This window comes from Choloepus didactylus, chromosome 18 (assembly GCF_015220235.1).
Source record: "Choloepus didactylus isolate mChoDid1 chromosome 18, mChoDid1.pri, whole genome shotgun sequence".
NCBI classification, from domain to species: Eukaryota; Metazoa; Chordata; class Mammalia; order Pilosa; family Megalonychidae; genus Choloepus; species Choloepus didactylus.
In genome coordinates, this window is record NC_051324.1 from 36,638,266 (window position 1) to 36,659,816 (window position 21,551).

Sequence of the window (21,551 nt, forward strand, 5' to 3'; positions counted from 1 at the left end):
CCACTTCTAGATATACAGACTACAATTACTTGTGTACATATGCAATGTTCAAGAATGTTCATAATGGTATTCATGGTTCATAATAGCCCAAAACTGGAAACAACCCTACTGTCCATTAGCAATAGAATGAATGAAATGACATACCCACACATCAAAAATAAATGATCAATCAATCAATCAATAAATGACCTACAACTCTATACAATAGCATGTTCGAATCTTAAAAACTAGTGTTGACTGAAACAAGCCAGACACAAAAGAATATATACTGTATGATTCCATTTATATAGTGTTCAGAAACAAGGAATATCAAACCATAACATTTAGTGATGCATCCTTAGAGGGTAAAAGCAAAGGAATGTTTATTGTAACAAGCAGATCAGTGGTTACTTCTTAGGGGAAGAGGTTGTGTTCGGGAAGGGATGCAGGCAGGGCTTCTTAGACGCTCATAATGGCTATTTCTTTGGTGGTTACATGAGTGCTTGTTTTATAATTTGTTAATTTATATATTTGCCTGTATGTATTTTTCTATGTGTGTTATATTTCTAGCAAAAAGGTTAAAAGAGAAAAACCAAAGGTTTTTATTAATCTTTATTTAAAAACATAACTAGGTGTATCTTTGTTTATTTTCTCTGGTTATCTTTCAGTCTCAGAATAGCCACTGGAGGCAAATCATAAGCAATAGTTTAATGAAGCCATAGCATTTACAGAGTCTCGAATGGCTACAGTAGAAAATCTGTCATTAAAATTAGTACAAGGTGCAAGGTAGAATACATTTTAATACTGGTAAAGTGGTGCCTTTGCAAATGTTTATCTCTTAAGATTTTTATAACATTTTCCCTATGAACCTTCATACCACAAGAGTGATCAAATCATTTACATTAAACTGATACAGTGTATGGTGGTTTTTATAAATATTATAAATACCCCATAAAATATTTTTCTCTTACAAATACCCAACCGCTTCTCAGTGATCATTCCCTTTATTCTTGCATAATATAAATGTAGCTAGCAGTTAAAAAAAAAAATTTTACCAAAAGCAGATATGTCTCTAAACTTCACTATCTGTTTAATTTTCATTCATAAGTGTGTTGTTAACGTAAACTTGGGTCTCATCAACAGAATTGCCTCTTAGGTGCAAACATTGCTTCACAGCCTGGTGACTTTCCAACACTTCATCTGGCATCTCAAAGCATTATTTATCTGTGGAATTGTAAGCTTTTCTGGGAAACTGCCAAAATATCTTGTTAGTCTAAGCTAACCTGGGGATATTTCAAGGATATCATCTATGTAGTTGTTTCTTGTCAGGCTAGAAAGTTTGGTGAAGATCTGGAACCCTTGTTTCCTATCCTTGAGGAGCTGCTATCCTTTTACTGTAGAGAAGGTGACCAGCTTAAAAGCTAACCCTGTGTCTTCAGTTAAACACACAGCAATAAGAGTTCCCCTTCTTCCACGATACTCAGCACATATGCGATAGGGATCCTGGCTAATGCTACAGTCGTGTCCGCTGCTGAACAGGCATGTCTGGCAAACTGGGGGCTCCCAGAAATGCTTGGCCACTTTGTGGAGAACTGGCTGATAAGGTCCAGATAAAATAGATGATGTCCAGTTAGATTTGAATTTCAGATAAACAACGAAATAATTTTGTATTTTAAATATGTCCCTTGCTATATTTGGGACATATTTATATTAAAATTTTTTGTTGTGTATCTGAAATTCACATTTAATTGGGCATTGTGTATTTTTGTTTGCTATTATCTGGCAACCCTAGACTGGCAAGAAAGAACAAAATCTAGGGAGTATGCATTTTTACATGGTTATTGAATCCACAAGGTGGTGAGGACAGGGAAACTGGGTTTCCACAGAGAACCCGCTCTGGACCTCAGGGGATCCTTGGCAAGGTGTAGTGGGAAATATAAGATTCAGGTTGAACTCTTCATGAAATATATATTTAGCTGCATGAATGTGGACAGCAGGAATAAAAGTAAGGAATATTTCAGACCTTCACTGAGCCAGATACAACTACCCACCTGAGGAGCTAGAAATGATGTATTCCATTTTTTAGGTCACATTGGGCCTTTTGCTTCAAAACCTTTTGGAAAATAGTTGTATTTGGATGGGGATGGTATTATCTCTTAATTGTTGTAGTGAAGAGGTATAAAATCTAGAGGGCCTTGATCAAGTGTGTAGAACTTAATGAATGGACGAGCCTTACAGGTTAAATATTTTTCCTTTCAGTTACCCAGGAAGAGCCTTTACGGAGTGAAGAACATTAAACAGGGCAAATACCTTCCTCCATGACTATTCTCAGGATGAATAGGAACCAGGCTATTTTCTTAATGTCATAGCTACACCTATTAGTACAAACTAGTTATGAAGTTAAGTCTGAACAACCTCTCCAACCTTTTTGGAGATTGCATTTTCCCATCTGGTTCTCTTATCGAACATGCAAACTAGAAAATATCCGAACAGTCTCTATATACAATAATATGTGTGAATGCCATACACCTCTAATTCTTTAACTGGAATAATATATTAGTATAATTATTTATACATACCCAACTATATAAAAAATGGATTTAGGGTGGTTTTATCTGTATATTTTATGAATTCTCACATAGAGTTAGGCAAAGTTGATATCAGTTTTGTTCATCAAAGCTGCTTGTAGAAAGTGGCAGAGCTTGAGTTGGACTTCTTGGGTGAGCCAGCTTTGAAAAAAAAAAGTCCCAATTAGAATGTGATTGTGTTTCTGTGGCCAGTACAGCTCTCCTTCTTTCTCACTAACAGAACCCAGGTTTTTTTCAGGGTAACAGTCTGTCCAAATTTAAAATTCACATTTCCTAGCTTCCCTGGTCTATGCAGAATTCCTGGAGAGGGCTTCTTTAAAGGGGTGAGGGTAGGGAGTGGCTTAGTTAGCACAACCTTTTGCCCTTTTCCCTTCCCCTATTCATGCCTGGAAAGTGGACATGAGGCTTCATAAAGTATAGCCATCTGGATTCTGAGGATAAAAGCTACCCATTAAGGATGAAAGAGCAGTGATGGATGCTGATGACATGGTGAAGCTGCTGCAACAGTCATGGGGTGCCTACTTCCCAAGGGAATATTTAAGTTAAACCACTGTGGACAGGTTTCTGTTACCCGTAGCCAAATGCAAAACTTAACTTGCACTTGATTTCAAGGAGAGGAAGTCTAAAGACCGGGTTGGAAAAGTCAGTCTAAATCTAACAACAGTTTTTCCAAACAGCCTCCTAGTAAGTGGATTTTTGGGGGGGCACAATGTATAGTCTAAGTCTTATCTATGACTTCTGTGGTGACTGTTCAATATGTCAGTTTATTATTTATTATATTTTCATTGTGTCCACAGTACCCAACCTAATGCACTAATTATTGGGTGGGGTAGGGACAACAAAGATCCTGGAACCAAACAAATAAAGGGGCTTAGTCCCTTGGTGAGGCCTTTGCCCACTGACCCTGCCCTTCACAATTGGTGGTATCACCAAGGAATGTGATCTGAGAGTGGATCTACCACTAGTATTTGATGCTCCAAGAGGAGGAAGGAAGAACCTGGCCACACCTCCAAAGAAGACTGTGCAGTGCCCAGGAGGAGCTAATTGATTGGCAGGAGGGAAAACAAACTGTCTTGAAAAAGACACTAATTCTTCAGTAGTGAAGATAGGGTGGACAATGTTGGTGTGGGAGACTGTTGTGGGGACTGTGACATAAATGTTGAGGTCTGTGGTGTTTCTCTGCTGCCAGAGGGAGACAAAAATGTAAGCTTCATTGCCAAAGAGGCCAGCAGCCCTCTGTCCCAGTATTCTAGCAGGAGTGCCAGTCTGATGCTAGAAAGATGACTGAGACAAACTGAGTATGGAAGGAATCACACCAGAGCCAGTTGAAACACTAGATTTTGGTGTGTGGGTCACACGTGCAGACAATAATGAAGAAAGCTGCCAAGACCTTTTCCTATAGGCCCTGCATGGTCTAACTCCTATCCAATCCACATTTCCACCCTCATCTTTCACCACCGTCAGGCTCACTCTCCATGTTGCAACCACACTGGCTGCTTTTCAGTTGCTAGTATAGGCCATGACCCTTCCCACATAGGACCCTTGCACATGTTGTTCTTTTTGCCTAGAACTGTCTACTCCCTGACATCCATGGTGGGCCTACCCCACACCCCACTTCACAATTAATGCCTATTCATCCTTTAACTCTCACCTCAATCATCATCATTTCCTATGGGACTCCTTCATAGGCCATCCAGGCTAGGTCAAGTTCCTCTATGGTTCCCACAGAACCTTGCTCCTTTCCTTCACAGCACTTACTTCAGTGCGAGATTATACAAACACATGATTGACCTCTATCTTCTTCACTAAACTGAAATCCCTAAAACAGTAGATCTGTGTCTGTTTTTCCCTACCACTGTACCCCTGATACTCTACCACAGTATCTGGCATATGCTTAATAAATACCCATTAAGGAATTAATAAAATCAAACATTCTTTGCTAAAGTGGATGATAATCCAAGCTATCTCATAGAAATTTATGTAGCCTAAATATGAAAGTGTTCTATAAAGTATACGGGCCCATTAAAAAAGTATTAATATTATTAAGAAATTTACTTTAGATTATGATTCCAAATAATGATTTTGAAGTAAAGGAAACAAAGACATTATTTCTAAGGGCCTACCTGAAACTTTCTCCTCAAGGCTTGGGTCATTATTGGGGTCAGTCCAGTTCCTGTTTCCATATTTTCTTTATTGGTAAGAGGTGTTCCACCTGGGCTCCTGCAAAGGTATTGAAGACATTAGGAGCTGTGTTTTATGCCAACTTTTCAAATGTATTTAGAAAGCATACAGATAATAGAGTGTGTTACCTTTCTACATTGACTTTTCTAAGTAGTTTCCGCAGATCTATCTGGCTTTTACCAGGGGTACTGATAAAGTAAAGATATGAAAATTAGAGCTTGCCAGATTTTTGTCACTTTTCCCAAAGAAAGTTTCTATAGGCAACTTCCTGGAAAGTAGTTCTATTCATTACATTAAAATATAGCAGAAGATTCTGATGGGAATATAAAATGATACAAAATTTTTAAATTAATTATAGAACTAATACTTCTCGGCTTAGTAATTACATGTGTAAGAATCCATCCTAGGGAAAAACTCAGCTATACACAGAGATGATTAACAAAGATGTTCATTGAAGAGTTATAGATATAGAAAAATCATAAACAGCCTAAACATCTCAAACAGGATTTTATCCATTAAATTTACCTATAGTAAATACTGAAGAAGTCAAATGATGTTTTAAAATAATTTTTAATAATATGGGAAAAACTTCATGACACACTAAATAGGGAAAATCAGTAATAGTATCTACAATATGATTACACACACACACACACATACACACACACAACACTTCTCATATTTTTTTATTCCAAGTCATGCTAGTTTCATATTTTATTATTTTTTTAAATCAGGCTTTTAAAAAATTCTTGATAGTATTTCTTTTTCCCCAAAATCTGTTATTAAGTTAATAGTGTATCTTATAATAGATACCACCTTGAAATAGAGGGAATAGAGTATATGGCTAGAAAAAGACTAGAATGATAAATAACAACTTGTTGATAGTGGTTATCACCAATGATAGGATTATTTAGATGATTTGTATTTTCCTCCTTAAACCTTTCTGTAGATTTCAAATTTTCTACAATATTTCTGTAGATTTCAAATTTTCTACAATATACAACTTTTAAAGTCAGAAGTAAGCAAAAATTTATTCTCTTAAGTAGCAGTAGAGCGTAACACAGTGCAGTGCCTTACATTAAGACATTTGTAACTCGAGTTGATAACACTTTGGAGTTAGGTTTCAAGGTAACACGTTGCAGATCAGAGACGGTAACTAGAGGCTTCGGTGCCTTCGGTGATGGTACAAGCTTTAATTGCAAAATAAAACATTATTAAAAATACATTTGTAAATATCATTCAAAATGAAAGGATGCCAAAAAGAGCGAGAGACATTAAAGAGACAATGACAATTAAATGCAACACATGATCCTGGACTGGAATTGATACTGGAGGAGAAAATGCCCAAAAGGACATTATTGGGACAACTGAAAAACCTGGAATACAGACCTTATGCTTTATATCAATGTTAAATTTCTTGAATTTGATAACTGTACTTACTGAGGTTACATAAGTGAACATCCTTGCTCTTAGGAAATATACATGGAAGCATTAAGTGTTCAAGGAGCATGATATATTCAACCTATTCTCAAATGTTTGGGGGCGGCAGGGAGATAACACGTGGCAAAAAGCTAAAAGTGGTAAATCTGAGTATCTGGGTAGGGGATATATTGGAGTTCTCTGTATTGTTTTTGTGTTATTTTTGCAACTGTCCTGTAAGTTTGAAATTATTTCAAAATAAAAAGTTCAAAAAAAATTAAGCTTGCTGAAGCACCAAATATTTTATGTGTAAGATATATTTACTACTGTACTCAATTTTTATTCTAGAACTTCAGAGTATGTTTCTACCTCTTCAGACTAAAGATTTGGTAGATGAAACTGTCCTATTAAATAATTCTGAGATCTACACATTTCATTGAAGAGACCCAAAACTACTAAAATAAAACATCAAATACTTTTCTTGGAATGAGTTCTATACATGTGGCTTTTGTTTATTTGCCATAAAGGTACAACCAGGTTAAAAGCTGAAAGACCATGTATATGGTCAACACCTTCTTACCTTCCTCTTTTCATCAAAACTCTGTGTCTTTTTTAATTTCACAGTCAGTAGATCCTTAACTGTTATCTGCATGGGTCCGTCTTTTTTTAAAGGCTCAGCCTTAAAATACACAGAGAAGTTAGAATTCAAATTGGAATCAGGGCATCTAGTCAAATGCAAATACAAATCCCAATCTAGTTTTTGAAGACTCAGTTAACAGCATACACTCTTATTTATCCTAGGAACCTATTGAATTCTTTCAACACAACCAAGAATAATGCTATCTTTAGTACCCAGGGATGCCGATGCTCTTGAAAGGTATTCATCAAAATTTAAGGCTTTGATGGTAAATAATAGATGGACTAATTCCCTGCAACCATGCATCTTCCCCTGGCTCATTATAATAAGGCAGGAGTTGAAGGAGTTACTCAGATCAAAGCAAGGTTTTATCTGAATTACCCAGAAGAATGACTCCAGCTCCCACAGAACGGTATAATTAGGACAATTAAAACAATAGGCTCTGGATTTAACTCAGCCAATTTAAACCAACTCTATCTGTAATGAAAATCAAGCAGGTTTTTAAATAAGGTTGTGTCTACCTTAGTAAGTCACAATTATTCTGGTCCCTTTGGCAAGCAAGTGAGTATAATGGAGACTGGTTCTCTGGCCTAATGACATTAAACTTTATAATCTGCCAACTCCTTTTATTCTGACTTCACTCACTAATCAAACTTCTGTTTTTAATTTGGTTTCCCAGGGAGGTTTTCCTTTTGGAAAAAGGATATGCTGAGAAGCCAATAGGAATCTTCCACTCTACTAGGTTTGATTCATTTATCCTTTAAAAAAAAAGAGAATACATCACTTTCATTTCTAAATCTGGCTTTTGTGAGTTCCCAGGGAAATGAGTTTTTATAAATAATTAAGACATGGAATTAGGAAAAAATGTAGCCTTCTTGTCAAAGTCCTTGGTCCAGCCTTAAAAGGCCACCTGGGCTTACTCCTATATTGCATGCTACCAAAACACACCATTACTACATTGTTTCCTACCTGGAGTGCTTTAGTGCGATCTGCTTTTCTGAGCAGTAACGGTGCTATTGGTGGTGCAGGAGGAGGTAGAGGAGGAGGTGGAGGGGGTGGCGGTGGTTGTGGACGAGGAGGAAGGTGGCTAGCTGGCTGTGGCAGTGTGGGAGGAAGTGCAGCTTGAGATTCTCCAGGGGTGGTTAGAACACAAGCCAGCTCATTTGTAAATTTACCACTCGGCTGACACGTTTGACCACAGCTTGGGCAACAATTTTCTGAGAAGGTCTGGAAGAAAACATTACATTTGGCAAATAAATAGCAGGTTAATTTCATGCTTGCTACTGAGAATAATCAAAATAATAACCATCATGAACTGAATGTTTTCTCATTGAACCAAGTACTTCATGTTTTCTCATTTAATCATCATTTAATTTAATTATCACATTTAATTTAATTATCACAAATCCATTCACTCACTCACATTCATTCATTCATTCAAATATTTGTTGAGTATGTGCTATGTGCCAAGCACATACACATATGGGTACAATATGAGCCCTGTCACCTCATGGAGCTTACAGTCTGGTAAGAGAAGACAGACATTAAACACACACACAAACACTCAAAACAAAACAAAAGAATACTGCAAAAAAGCAATTAAGTGTGAGTGGCAGAGGGTAAAGTACTTAATGCATCCAAGAACCTAGTACAGTCAAGGAACTGATAAGAAGGCCGGAACATGACCCTATGAAGTAAAGATGGTATCATCCCCATTTTATAGATAAGGAAGCTTGTTTTATAGGTGAGACCCAGAGAAATGAGGTGACTTGCCTTTTCTTCCTTTGGCTAGTTCAGCTTGAAGTACAAATTCTGGGAGCATGGTTGGAATCCCAGAAGCTTCTCTCCAAACAAATGAGCACAAACTTGAATCTTTGAGTTTTAGACAGAAAATAGGGATGTTGCCTAGGGGAGGAGTTTGTGAAAAACATGTTTTCTTGCCTGTATAGGTCAGGAATATGGAAATCACTTTAATATTTAAACCAGGGGGAATGTAATGCAAGGAATTGGGTACAGTGGTGATGAAAGAGCTGAGAAGCATACACTGAGGCAGTCCAGAGATGAGCAACATCGTCTAACGCCCTGCAGCTAGATGGACAAAAGTAAGAGGCCAGTGTAACCAGGGCTCTGGAGCTGGGTTTATCCAGACATTCAGGAAACTTGGAGGACTTGTCTAGTGAGACCTGTAGCCAGGGAGGCCACAACAACCACTGATGGAGAAATGCCCAAAGGAGAGAAGGAAGGGGAGAAACAATCTGTCTTCTCCCTACCTCTCATCTCTCATCAGTATCTCCTACTAGCCCAACTGGGAGCCAGGTGACCCAGAGCCTGGGAAACGCAGCCTGCAAGAGTCAGCACCCCCTGCAACGCCTCTGAAGGGTAAGGAATGGATCTGAGGGCACTTAATTTAATTATCACAATAGCCGCTCCTCCATCTTCTGGTAAAAGCACCCTGGGTTTTCCATGGGGACAACCCTCCAGTAATGATGAGTTTGGGACATCTCCAAAGGACTGTGTACATAATCCAGGTTTTGTTCACTTTACTGAAGTTATTATGGTATGAAAATAAGAATCTGGGGCTGCCAGAAGGTATGTTGCTACACAGCAAAAGGATAGTCTGAGAAGGAAACTTGGAGGAAGGAAGAGTCAAAAGATGAGAACACAGCCTGGAAGCTGACAATATAATTTGAGCCTCTGGATGCAGCCACACTCTACTTCTTGGTTACATGGGCTTAAACCAGACTGAATTGTGTTTCTGTCACTTGCAGCTAAAAAAAGAGTTTTGACTGATATGTAGTTCTAGGAAAATTCTTAGGGAAAGAAATAAGATAAGTTTCATTCTGTAGTCCCACACTGAGGCAGGGTTAGAATTAGGGCAGTGGCTGTCTGAGCAAAGGGCAAATTCCAAGAAGCAGTCAGACCTCAAGGAGAAGGTTATCTCTGAGAAGAACAGCAATAAACAGCACCTGGGGGGTGGGGGGGTGGGGAATGACCCCACCTAAGTGAGTCATCTAAGATCAAGCATTAACTAAGGAGGAAAAGGGGGAGGGTAGTACAATCGTTAATAAAAATTACAAAAGTAATAAAAATCTGTAAAAGCAGATTGCCCCACAGTGTCAGGGCCTCTCACCCTTCTTTTAGTGTGAGAGTGCTCACATATCCTCTCACATGCATTCTTCTTCTTTTTTAAAATACGTTTTATTGAGATATATTCACATATCCTACAATCATCCACAGTGTACAATCAACTATTCACAGTACCATCATATAGTTGTGTATTCATCACCAGAATGAACTTTTGAACATTTTCTTACTCCAAAAAAAAAAAAAATAAAATAAATAAAATAAAATAAAAGTAAAAGAGAACACCCAAAACATTCCATCCCCCCATCCCAGTCTATTTTTCATTTAGTTTTTGTCCCCATTTTTCTACTCATCTGTCCATACACTGGCCAAAGGGAGTGATCTCACATGCATTCTTAATAAACTTTCTACCTGCTTTCTCAGCCTGTGCTGTACCCTTGAATACTTTCTCATGGCATGGCCAAGAACCTAGAAGCCCATATCTGGCAACACTACCACTGTCCTTCCCAATATGTTTAGAGTGACAATTTCTAGTTAAAGTATAAAGAGAGCTGAAATGGAAGAAAAGTCATGAAAGTAAAGAGTGTTATACTACAGGTGAGGGAGAGAAGTTGTGGGGGGAAAGGGAAAGTTTACAGAATCATTACACACACATATATTCTAGACTGTAAAAAAATTGCTTTTAAAGTCTCTTTGAACCACTGCCTGGTGACCAGAAACAAATTGCTCTAACAAATAAATTATGAAATTATAGGAATTAAAATAACAATGAATTTGTCTATGTATTGATACTTCACTTCCAGAACAAAATCTAAACTGATCAATTAACTTAATTTTATATTGTTTTAAAAGGTATTTTCCACATTTCCTATTGAATAAGTAATACATGCACTGGGCACAAAATTCAAAAGGGTATTCAGTGACAAAGCAAGTACCTTCCCACTCCTAGACTCAGCTAGCCACTGTGCTCCCGCAAAGGCAAAAGATGTTACCATTTCTTGGGTATCAGGGCTGGATAATTTTTTACTTGCTCCTCCACCCTTCCTGGGACCTGAGAGGCTTTTTGCATAGACCACACATCTCAGTGTTCCCTGGTCTGTTGGCCTGCTGGATCTATCAAGGGAGGCAGAGAACCCACCAAGATTTGTAGGTTCAAATAACCTCTCCCTCCCCTTGCCTCTTCAGACTTAGGGGTGGTAAGAGTGCTCTGTCGTTACAAGCCTCAGGGTTCTACAGGGTCCCTTGTGTTTTTTTACATCCTGTCCACACCTTTGCAAACCAAAAGGTTTCTTTATTAAATTTTCTTTAAATTATCTTAATTTGCATGTATCATTTGTTTCCCATAGCATCTCTGACTGATGAATATGTTTCCAAGGGCATTCTTTGCATGTACAGGCTTCTGTTATTTCCTACCAATAAAGAAAAAGGCATAAATTTTTGCCTGTTCTTTAGTAATAGGAAACCTGATTTACATCTAGACACACTGCAACCCAGATAAAAGTCTACATTCCTCAGCTTCCCTCTGGGGTAGGTATAGTTATCTGAATAGATTTTAACTAAATGAGATATAAGCAGAAATTCCCTGTGTAGGAAAGTCTCCTTAATGCAGGAGAGGCAGCTTTCTTCCTTCTTTCTGCTGCCTAAAATGAAGGCATGATTTCTGGATCTCAAGCAACCACCTTTAACCATAAGGCAACATGCTAAAGATGGTGGAAGAGCAAGATAAAAAGAGACTGATGACCATGGAGCCCCTCTGGCAGCTCTGGATTGTCTTCTTCCAAAGAATTTAGGTGAGAGAGAAATGAACATGGTTTTATCACTACCACCACATTTAATCCTAATTCACTCTTGAAAGAAGTTGAGCACATATTCATGTATTTAAGATCCATTTGTATTCCTTTTTTGGTGAACACTATTTTCATACTACTTCTCCATTTTATTATTGAGTTATTGATCTATTTCTAGTTATTTTGTAGGGGTTCTTTATATATTCAAGAAATTAATCCTTTTCCCATGATACTCAAGCAAATATTTTCCCAGTTTACTTGATTTGGTATATAATATAATTTTGCCAAGCACAGATGTTAGATTTGCATGTATGACCAGTTATTTCAAAATTCAAAAGCAGCAGGCAGATACGATTTCAGATTTTCTGCCTTGATTATCAACAATGCTGAAATTTATCTGAACCCTGTACCTCTGGAAAAAAGAGCTGGTTAAGCAATTCTCCCATCATTTTGTGTTCCAGAAAAGGACTTACTGCACAGAACCACCCTGCCCTATAGGACTTAAATAAAACTTGCAGATGACCCCCTTGTTTACTTATGACAAAATCAGATAAAGAAGTTTCAAGTTCCCATTCTTTGTTTCATAAATGTGTGGGTGAACTGTTTGTCCCCACTGACCAATCTGGACAAAATGCCCACTAACTGGACTTGACATAACTTTAGTCAAGTTTCTTCCCTCCTTGCAGGCCCCTGGACTTTGATTTACCCTTGAGCTTAAGCAAGCATTGGAATGCAGAACAACCCATTCTTACATGAGCCTCCTGAGAACTGGCTGATCAAAGGAAAAATATTTCCTGATCAATAATCTGATCATGTCACCTGCTTAGCTCCCTTTACCATTTCTAGTTCCTTTTAGCCTTATTTACTCCTCCCTATAAAAGTTGTTTCTGCCTGACTTTTGAGATGCTTATAGATCCTATGGCTGGAGGATTCTCCCTATTTCAGTAGTCCTCCTTCCTTAGCAATAGTATTTTGGAGTAAAGCCTCTCCTTATCAAGGTCCAGATTTGTGTTTTATTTGACAATACCAACCTTCAGAGCTTCCTGGAGCTTGCAGAATTCACTTTCCAAAACGAAAACCTGTTGTTTTAGACTGTGAAGTTCTTGGTGGCAGATACAGGATGGAAAGATGGTGTTTTTCAATACTTCTAAACTCTGAAATTCAAAAATAAACAAGTTTGAACCCTATGAGCAATATAATAAAGATAAGAAAGTGTATGTTTGAGTGGATGTATGTTTTATAGAACCAACTGCAGATATGAACCCATAATTTCATCTTATCTGAGCTTAGCCTGTGTGTTGTGATGACCTGAGCATAAACATGTGAAGACACACATGTAATGTGTAGAAAAAATATACTGCTGAAAATAAGTATATCAAAATCATACCAGGACAATCTGAAGAGGAAATTGAGAAAAAAATTCCATTTACAATAGCTACTAAAAGGACCAAATATCTAGGAATAAATCTAATTGAGGGTGTAAAGGACTTTTACACAGAAAACTACCAATAATGGCTAAAAGAAATCAAAGAAGACCTAAATAAATGGAAGGACATTCCATGTTCATGGATTGGAAGACTGAATATTGCTAAGATGTTAATTCTACCCAAAGTAAATTGCAGACTCAATGCAATTCCAATCAAAATTTCAACAGACATCTTTGCAGATAAGGAAAAGCCAGTTATCAAATTTATACGATATCTTGGATATCTTGGATATCTTCTTATCTTGGAAAAGAAGAACTAAGTTGGAGGACTCATATTTCCTGATCTTAAAAGTTATTACAAAGCTACAGTGATCAAAACAACATGGTTCTGGTACAGAGACACATAGATCAATGGAATAAAAATGAGAGTTAAGAAATAAACCCTCACATCTATGGCTAACTGATTTTTTACTAGGATGCCAAATCCACCAATAGGGAAAGAATGGCTTTTTCAACAAATGATGCAGGGAAAACTGAATGTCCATATGCAAAAGAATGAAGATCGACCCCTACCTCACACCACATGCAAAAATGAACCCAGAATAGATCAAAGACTTAAATATAAGAGTCAGAACTATAAAATTCCTAGAAGAAAACAGAGGGAAGGATCTTCAGGACCATGTGTTAGGCAATGGTTTCTCAGACTTTATACCCAAAGCATGAGAAAAGAAAATATAGATAAATGGGACCAAAGTTAACAACTTTGGTGCATGAAAGAACTTTATCAAGCAAGTAAGAAGAAACCTACAGAATGGGAGAAAATATTTGGACACCATATCTGATGAGGGTTTCATATCCAGAATACATAAAAAGCTCTACGACTCCACAAGAATAAACAAACAATCCAATTAAACAATGACTTGAGTTGACGTCATCAACATGGCAATGTAAACAGCTACTGAAAACTTCTCTCCAGAGATTCAACAAAAAAACGACAATTCTGAATTGTTTAAAACTCTGAAGGAGGACATAGACTGGAGTAAGACCCTGCAAATGCTGAACTGAAGAAAGAGAAGAAATTTCAGGTAGGAATGTTCTGTCCCAGACCAGCCAGTCCTCTCCTCTCCCTCTCACTCAGTCTCCATGTGGGAAAGGCACTGAAATGGCAGATGGGACCCCTTTCACCCGGGACACAGATTTTAAAACCCCAAAGCAGTGAAAAATACCTTCACTGTTTGAAGACCTGATGGACAAGAGAGGACATTTCAAGGTCTAGATTAGTGAGGGGCAAAGACTGAGAAAATGTAGCCAAAGATATGTTTCCAGCCCTGGGTCCAAAAGCTCTTCTCCCACTCGAGGGAAGCCACAGACAGTGGCCGTGCTCCAAGGCAGACCAGCCTCTGAGGATGATTAAGTTACTGAACAGCGCCATCTGCTGAACAGCCCTTTCTTTAGGAGAACAGAAGCAGGTCTATACACCGTGTTTGGAAATCCAGCCCTGTTTTGGCTGAAAATAGGGAAGATCCAACTGTTAAAGAAGGGATCCAAATCAAACCCAGGTCTTGCTAGTCAGTGGAAAACAGAGCACCACTGGAAGCCAGCAGATCTGTGTTACCACACACAGTGAATTTGCTGGGGTGCCCAGTGCCTACCTCCCATCCCTGTAGCAGACCATAGTGGGTGCCTGATTTGGTGGACAAGACTGGGGGGGCAGAGCCAATCTGACAAATGGCCAGGGAGAGAAACAAAGAAAAGATAGAGATCAAAGTCAACCAACAAGAAAACCTTGCACAAAAGAGAGAAAACAACCTCCAGAATAAACCAATTAAGAAAACCACAGGCCATGACAGCAGAAAAAAATGAGCCACATCAGGAAACAGGAAGAAATGGCCCAAAGGAAGAAACTAACATTTCAACTGAGATTCAAGCGTTGAAACAACTAATTATAGATGCTCAAACAAATCTTTTAAAATGAATCAATGAAGTGAGAGAGAATATGACAAAGGAGATAAAGGTATATAAAGAAGACACTGGGTGATCATAAGGAAGTTTCGTGAGCTTGAAAAAACAAATGGCAGAACTTATGGGAATGAAACACACAATAGAAGAGATGAAAAACACATTGGAGACATACAACAGCAAACTTAGAGAGGCAGAAGAAAAGATAAATGAGATGGAGGACAAGACATCTGAAATCCTCCACACAAAAGAACAGGTAGGGAAAAGAATGGAAAAATATGAACAGGGTCTCAGGGAACTGAAAGACAAATGAAGCACATGAATGTATGTGTTATAGGTGTCCCAGAAGGAGAAGAAGAGGGAAAAGTGGTAGAAGGAATAATAGAGGAAATAATCAATGAAAATTTCCCAACTCTTATGAAAAACTCTTACAGGGCATTCTTATGTGCCATATAGATAACCCTTTTTAGGTTTTAATGCACTGGAATAGCTAGAAGTAAATACCTGAAACTATCAAACTGCAACCCAGTAGCCTTGACTCTTGAAGACGATTGTATAACAATATAGCTTACAAGAGGTGACAGTGTGATTGTGAAAGCCTTATGGATCACACTCCCTTTATCCAGTGTATGGATGGATGAGTAGAAAAATTGAGACAAAAAACTAAATTAAAAATAGGGTGGGACGGGGGGTGTTTTGGGTGTTCTTCTTTACTTTTATTTTTTATTCTTATTTTCACTTTTTCTGGTACAAGGAAAATGTTCAAAAATAGATTGGGGTGATGAATGCACAACTATTTGATGGTATTGTGAACAACTGATTGTACACTTTGGATGATTGTATGGTATGTGAATATATCTCAATAAAATTGAATAAAAAAAAAAAATGACAGGTCCAAGAGGCACAGCATACCTCAAACAGAATTGATGCAAATAGACCTACTCTAAGATACTTACTAATCAGATTTTCAAATGTCGGAGATAAAGAGAAAATTCTGAAAGCAGCAAGAGAAAAGCAATCCATCACATACAAGGGACGCTCAATAAGACTAAATGCGGCTCTCTCAGGAGAAACCATGTTGGCAAGAAAGCAGTGGTAAGATATATTCAAGATACTGAAAGAGAAGAACTGCCAACCAAGAATCCTATATCCGGCAAAAGTGTCCTTCAAAAATGAGGGAGAGTTTAAAATATTTACAGATAAACAGACACTGAGAGAGTTTGTGAACAGGAGACCTCCTCTATGGGAAATACAAAAGGGAGTGCTACAGACAGACAGAAAAAGACAGGAGAGAGAAGTTTAGAGAAGAATGTAGAAATGAAGATATCAGAAGATAGAAAGAGGGTCAAGATTGGACATTTGATGTTGAAGGAGTATAGAATGTTGTAGAGGATTGATTGTGTACATCTAGAATGGATAGCACAATACAGTGTGATGGTAACACAATGTTGTAAGTACACTGAAAAAAAAGATGACTGTCAATATGGTTGAAAGAGGAAGGTTAGGGATCTGTACGACACCAGAAGGAAAGATAGAAGATAAAGACTGGGACTGTATAACTTAATGAAACTTAAGAGTGGTCAATGTGTGTGATTAAACCTACAAACATAAAAATGTTTTTGCATGAGGAAGCAGCAAGAAAGAATGAAGTTACGAGGTATGCAATGAAGTGAAAGGATCGTGAGGACAGTAGGTTGAGGGAAATAAACCAGAAATGAAAATGCAAACATTATAATGCCTCACTAATATAGTATAACAACAATGTGTAAACTCTGAGAATTGAATCTGGGAGCATGGGCTATAAGGGTAAGGCTTATGTAGAGGCTCCTGGATTGTAAGCTCCTGCAGCATTCACATTTATTCATGAGTTTTAATAGTTATTTCTAAATTTTTGAGATTCTGAGATGTTTGTATGTGATGTGGTTGGTTCTTGGAGCTTTGGGTATCTGTGTGGCACCTGGGACTTAGAGCCAGAGTTTAGCAGCTGTGAGTGTTGGCATTGCCCCATGAATCAACTGCTAAAGAGGCTGAAAAGAAAATCAGACCTCAATTGGAGATATCAACAAAATGGACTTGGTTGAGATTGGGGTAGATCCCACTAAAGGGTTTACAATGTTACTAACCATGTTTTAAAACTTTGACTTCTGTGTGGGACCAAAGGAAGAGATGTTCATTTGGTGCAAAAAATATATTTTCTGTAGCATACTATATAATTTAACTTGTATGTCAGTTTACTCAAATGCCATAATTAGATGGAAACTTGACTAGGGAGTAAGGCCTTGTTGTTTGAACAGGTTAGCATGAAGCCTTGATATAACCCAGAGTAGTTTGGGCAGAGAATAGAAAGTATTTACAAAACCCCCTTGAGGGACTGTGGAAAAATGTGGAAATATTAAACTTTATCAGCTGGGGAATTCCTGATACTCTCACAAGCATTGGGAATTACTTGATCTTGGGGCTTGCCCTTATAAAGCTTGATACTGCAAAGGAAAGGCTAATCCTACTCATAATTGTGCCCAGGAGTCTTCCCCAGAGGGTCTCTTTTGTTGCTTAGATGTGGTCTCTCTCTCTAAGCCAACACTGCAGGTAAACTCACTGCCCTCCCCCCTACATGGGACATGAATCCCAGGGGTATAAATCTCCCTGGCATTGTGGAATGTGGCTCCAGGGAATGAGCCTGGACCCTGAATTGTGTGATTAAGAAAGACTTTGGACCAAAGGGGGAGGAGAGATGAACCCAAATAAGTTTCAATAGCTGAGAGATTTCAAATTCATTCTGGAGGTGACTATTATGTGTTATATATATATATCCGTTTTTAGGTTTTAGTTTATTAGAATAGTTAGAAGGAAATACCTGAAATTGTTGAGTTGTGGTCCAGTGTCCTTGATTCTTGAGGGTGATCATGTGACTATGTGGCTTATATGGTGTGACTGTGTGATTGTGGGGACCTTGTGGCTCACATTCCCTTTACCTAGCATATAGACAAATGAGTAGGAAAAAATGAGGACAAAAAGTAAACGAATAACATGGAGGAGAGGGATATGGGACATTTTGAATGTTCTTTTTACTTTTATGTTTATTCTTACTTTTATTTTTTGGAGTAATGAAAATGTTCAAAAATTGACTATGGTGATGAATGCACAATTATATGATAATACTGTGAACAATTGTTTTACACTTTGGAAATTGTATGATATGCAAATATATTTCAATTAAAAAAAGTAAATGAGGGGGAGGAGGGGTATGGGATGCTTTAAGTGCTTTCTTTCACTTTTATTTTTATTCTTATTTCCATTTTTAATTTTTGGAGTAATGAAAATGTTCAAAAATTGATTGTGGTGTTGAATGCACAACTATATGATGAAACTGAACAACTGTACACTTTGGATGACTGTATGGTATGTGAATATATGTCAATAAAATTACATAAAACATAAAAAATAAACCACTAAAAAATAATGACTTGAGGTGAGGTAAGATGGCAGCATAGGGAGGTGTGGAATTTAGTTAGTCCCCTAGAACAACTAGTAAATAGCCAGGAACAACTAGAAAGTAGTCTGGAACAACTGATGGGGGGCATTCATGACCGGACAACATCATACACCAGCCTGGAATGGGTGGAATGGCTGAGACTGCAGCATAGAACTTTAAGTAAAGCTCCCCAAAGTGTGGAGCTGGTGCCCCCCCTCCACCAGCTTGTCAGACTGAGTTGCAAAACTTCACTGTAGGACCATATAAGGGGGCGGGGCAAGATGGCGGAGTGGTGAGGAGCAGAATTTCGTCTCACCCCTAGAGCAGCTGGCAATTACCCAAGAACTATATGAAACAGTGTTTTTGGGGTCTCCAGTAACCAGTCACACATCGGACACAAGTTTGGAATTGGAGAAAAAGCTGAGATCGCAGCGAACATTGTAAGTTCCCCGGACCAGGGGTCTGGCGCCCCTCCCCACCCAGACCTCACAGACTGTCTTGCTGCTGGCTCCCTGAAAGGGGGGAAAAAAAAACAAAAAACAGCAATCTGCTGAGGGCAAGAAGGGAGGCTCAACCCAGCCTCAACTGCAGAATTAATTAACAAATTAATTAACTAATTTTGGGAGCCGGGGTGCTAAAGAAGGGCTGGGCTCTGAGAAGTCGGGGCATGTAAAAGTGGGCACCCATTCCCAGACTCCAAAAAAACCATTTTTTTTCCCTACATTTTGTCCCTTCTGGCTTTTCAGTGATCCCTTATCTTTTTGCATTTCAATAGCCCCCGGCAGGGGTGGAACTGAAGCTGTTGGAGAGTAATTATCAGACAATAGCCCAAAGCATATCTTTAAATGCTCTATTCTGACACTGACAAAACTTCCAGGCTGGGGAAAAGACTTTTAAAAGAGACTCTTTTTTTTCTTTTTTCTTTTTCTAGTTTTTCTTTTGTATTTTTTTTTTTTAATCTAAAAGTAATATACGTGGTTATTTTCTATTGGAAAGCCCAGCTTGAGGGACTAGGCTGGGCTTGGGGGAGACAGTACCCACAGTGTCTTTGAGTTCCGTATTCACTACTGAAGGTCTCCACCCCCATCTTTAATTGGCAACTCAGGCTGACCGAGGAATCTACCTGGAGAGGCCCCAAAGAGGAGAGGGGAGAAGGGAATAGTGCCCCTGAGAGATAACTGGAGTTCTGAGGATTGGGAGAATGGAGGGAGGTCCAGCTCAACTGGCAGTCCTCCTTTTGGGAACTCAGACCCCAGAGGCTGGAATTCAGATTCCGGCTTCAGTCAGCCATGCCCCGGACAGGATCAGAGTCACCAGAACTAAAGTCTACATACCTCCTTACACTGGTGGGGGAGCTGCGGGCTTGCAAGCGCCACCTGCTGGACAGGAGAGGAAAAGCACCAATTCTAAAGGCCTCATAGGAGGGTCTCATTCTCAGGAAAACTCCATACCCTCCCAATGAGACCTGGGCCTCACTAGACTGGGAAAATCTGACTAGGGTCGACCATATCTGAGGAGACCCACTCACAAAAAGGTTACATAGAGGCAGAGCAAGAAACAGAAAAAACAAGAGGGGAAAAATTCTGATCAACTAAATAGAACCTAAGTTAGAGGTCTAGAATAAGTTGAACTGAATAACAGAGGCCAGAGAACAAAGCCAACCAACAAGAAAACCACTAGGTAAAAGATAGAAAACAAGCTCCAAAATAAACTAATCAAGAAAATCAGATGCCTAGACAACTTAAGATAACAAGCCATACCAGGAAACACGAAAACATGGACCAGCCAAAGGAACAAACTAATAGCACAGCTGAGATACAGGATTGGAGGCAACTAATGCTAAATAAATTTGATGAAATGAAGGAAGATATAGCAAAAGAGCTGAAGAATATCAAGAAGACACTGGCTGACCATAAAGAAGAATTCATAAACTTAAAAAAACAAATGGCAGAACTCATGGGAATGAAGGCCACAATGGAGGAGATGAAAAACACAATGGAGGGACACAACAGTAGATTTGAACAGGCAGAAGAAAGGATCAGTGAACTGGAAGACAGGTCATTCGAATTCATACACACAAAAGAACAGATGGTGAAAAAAATGGAAAAATATGAGCAGGGTCTTAGGGAGCTGAGTGACAACACGAAACGCAGAAATATACGTGTTATGGGTATCCCAGAAGGAGAAGAGAGGGGAAAAGGGGCAGAAAGAGTAATAGAAGACATATTCACTAAAAATTTCCCAACTTTTATAAAAGACAGAAAATTGGAGATTCAAGAAGTACAATGTACCCCTAATAGAATAGATCCCAATAGACCTACTCCAAGACACTTACTGGTCAGATTGTCCAATGTCAAAGACAAAGAGAGGATTCTGAAAGCAGCAAGAGAAAAGTGATCCATCACATACAAGGGAAGGTCAATAAGACTATGTACAGATTTCTCTGCAGAAACCATGGAGGCAAGAAGACAGTGGCGTGATATATTTAAGATACTGAAAGAGAAAAACTGCCAACCAAGAATTCTATATCCAGCAAAACTTTCCTTCAAAAATGAGGGAGATATTAAAACATTTTCAGACAAACAGACACTGAGAGAGTTTGTGAATAAGAGACCAGCACTACAAGAAATACTAAAGGGAGTGCTACAGGCTGATAGGAAAAGACAGGAGAGAGAGAGTTGGAGAAGAGTGCAGAAATGAAGATTATCAGGAAAGGTAAAAGGAGAGGAAAAAATAAGATATGGCATATAAATTCCAAAAAACAAAATGTTAGTAGAAAGTACTGCTCTTACAGTAATAACACTAAATGTAAATGGATTAAACTCCCCAATAAAAAGACACAGACTGGCAGAATGGATTAAAAAACAGGACCCATCTATATGCTGTCTACAAGAAACTCACTTTAGACACAAGGACAAAAATAGACTGAAAGTGAAAGGTTGGAAAAAGATATTTCATGCAAACAACAACCAGAAAAAAGTGGGAGTAGCTATATTATCATACAAGTTAGACTTCAAAA

General features: G+C 38.5%; 1 protein-coding gene across 1 annotated transcript in view; it reads right to left on the reverse strand.

The window, feature by feature from the left end:
- Positions 1 to 672: 672 nt before the first annotated feature.
- Positions 673 to 21,551, reverse strand: part of PRR11 (proline rich 11) — a 58,422-nt gene continuing 37,543 nt past the window's right edge. Inside the window, exons 4-10 of the mRNA XM_037809198.1 lie at positions 12,707 to 12,829; positions 7,774 to 8,031; positions 6,748 to 6,846; positions 5,826 to 5,938; positions 4,877 to 4,936; positions 4,691 to 4,787; positions 673 to 2,708 (exon numbers count right to left, since the gene is read on the reverse strand). Coding sequence (XP_037665126.1) covers positions 2,640 to 2,708; positions 4,691 to 4,787; positions 4,877 to 4,936; positions 5,826 to 5,938; positions 6,748 to 6,846; positions 7,774 to 8,031; positions 12,707 to 12,829 — 819 coding nt within the window. The 3' untranslated portion in view covers positions 673 to 2,639. The remainder of the gene's footprint in view (positions 2,709 to 4,690; positions 4,788 to 4,876; positions 4,937 to 5,825; positions 5,939 to 6,747; positions 6,847 to 7,773; positions 8,032 to 12,706; positions 12,830 to 21,551) is intronic.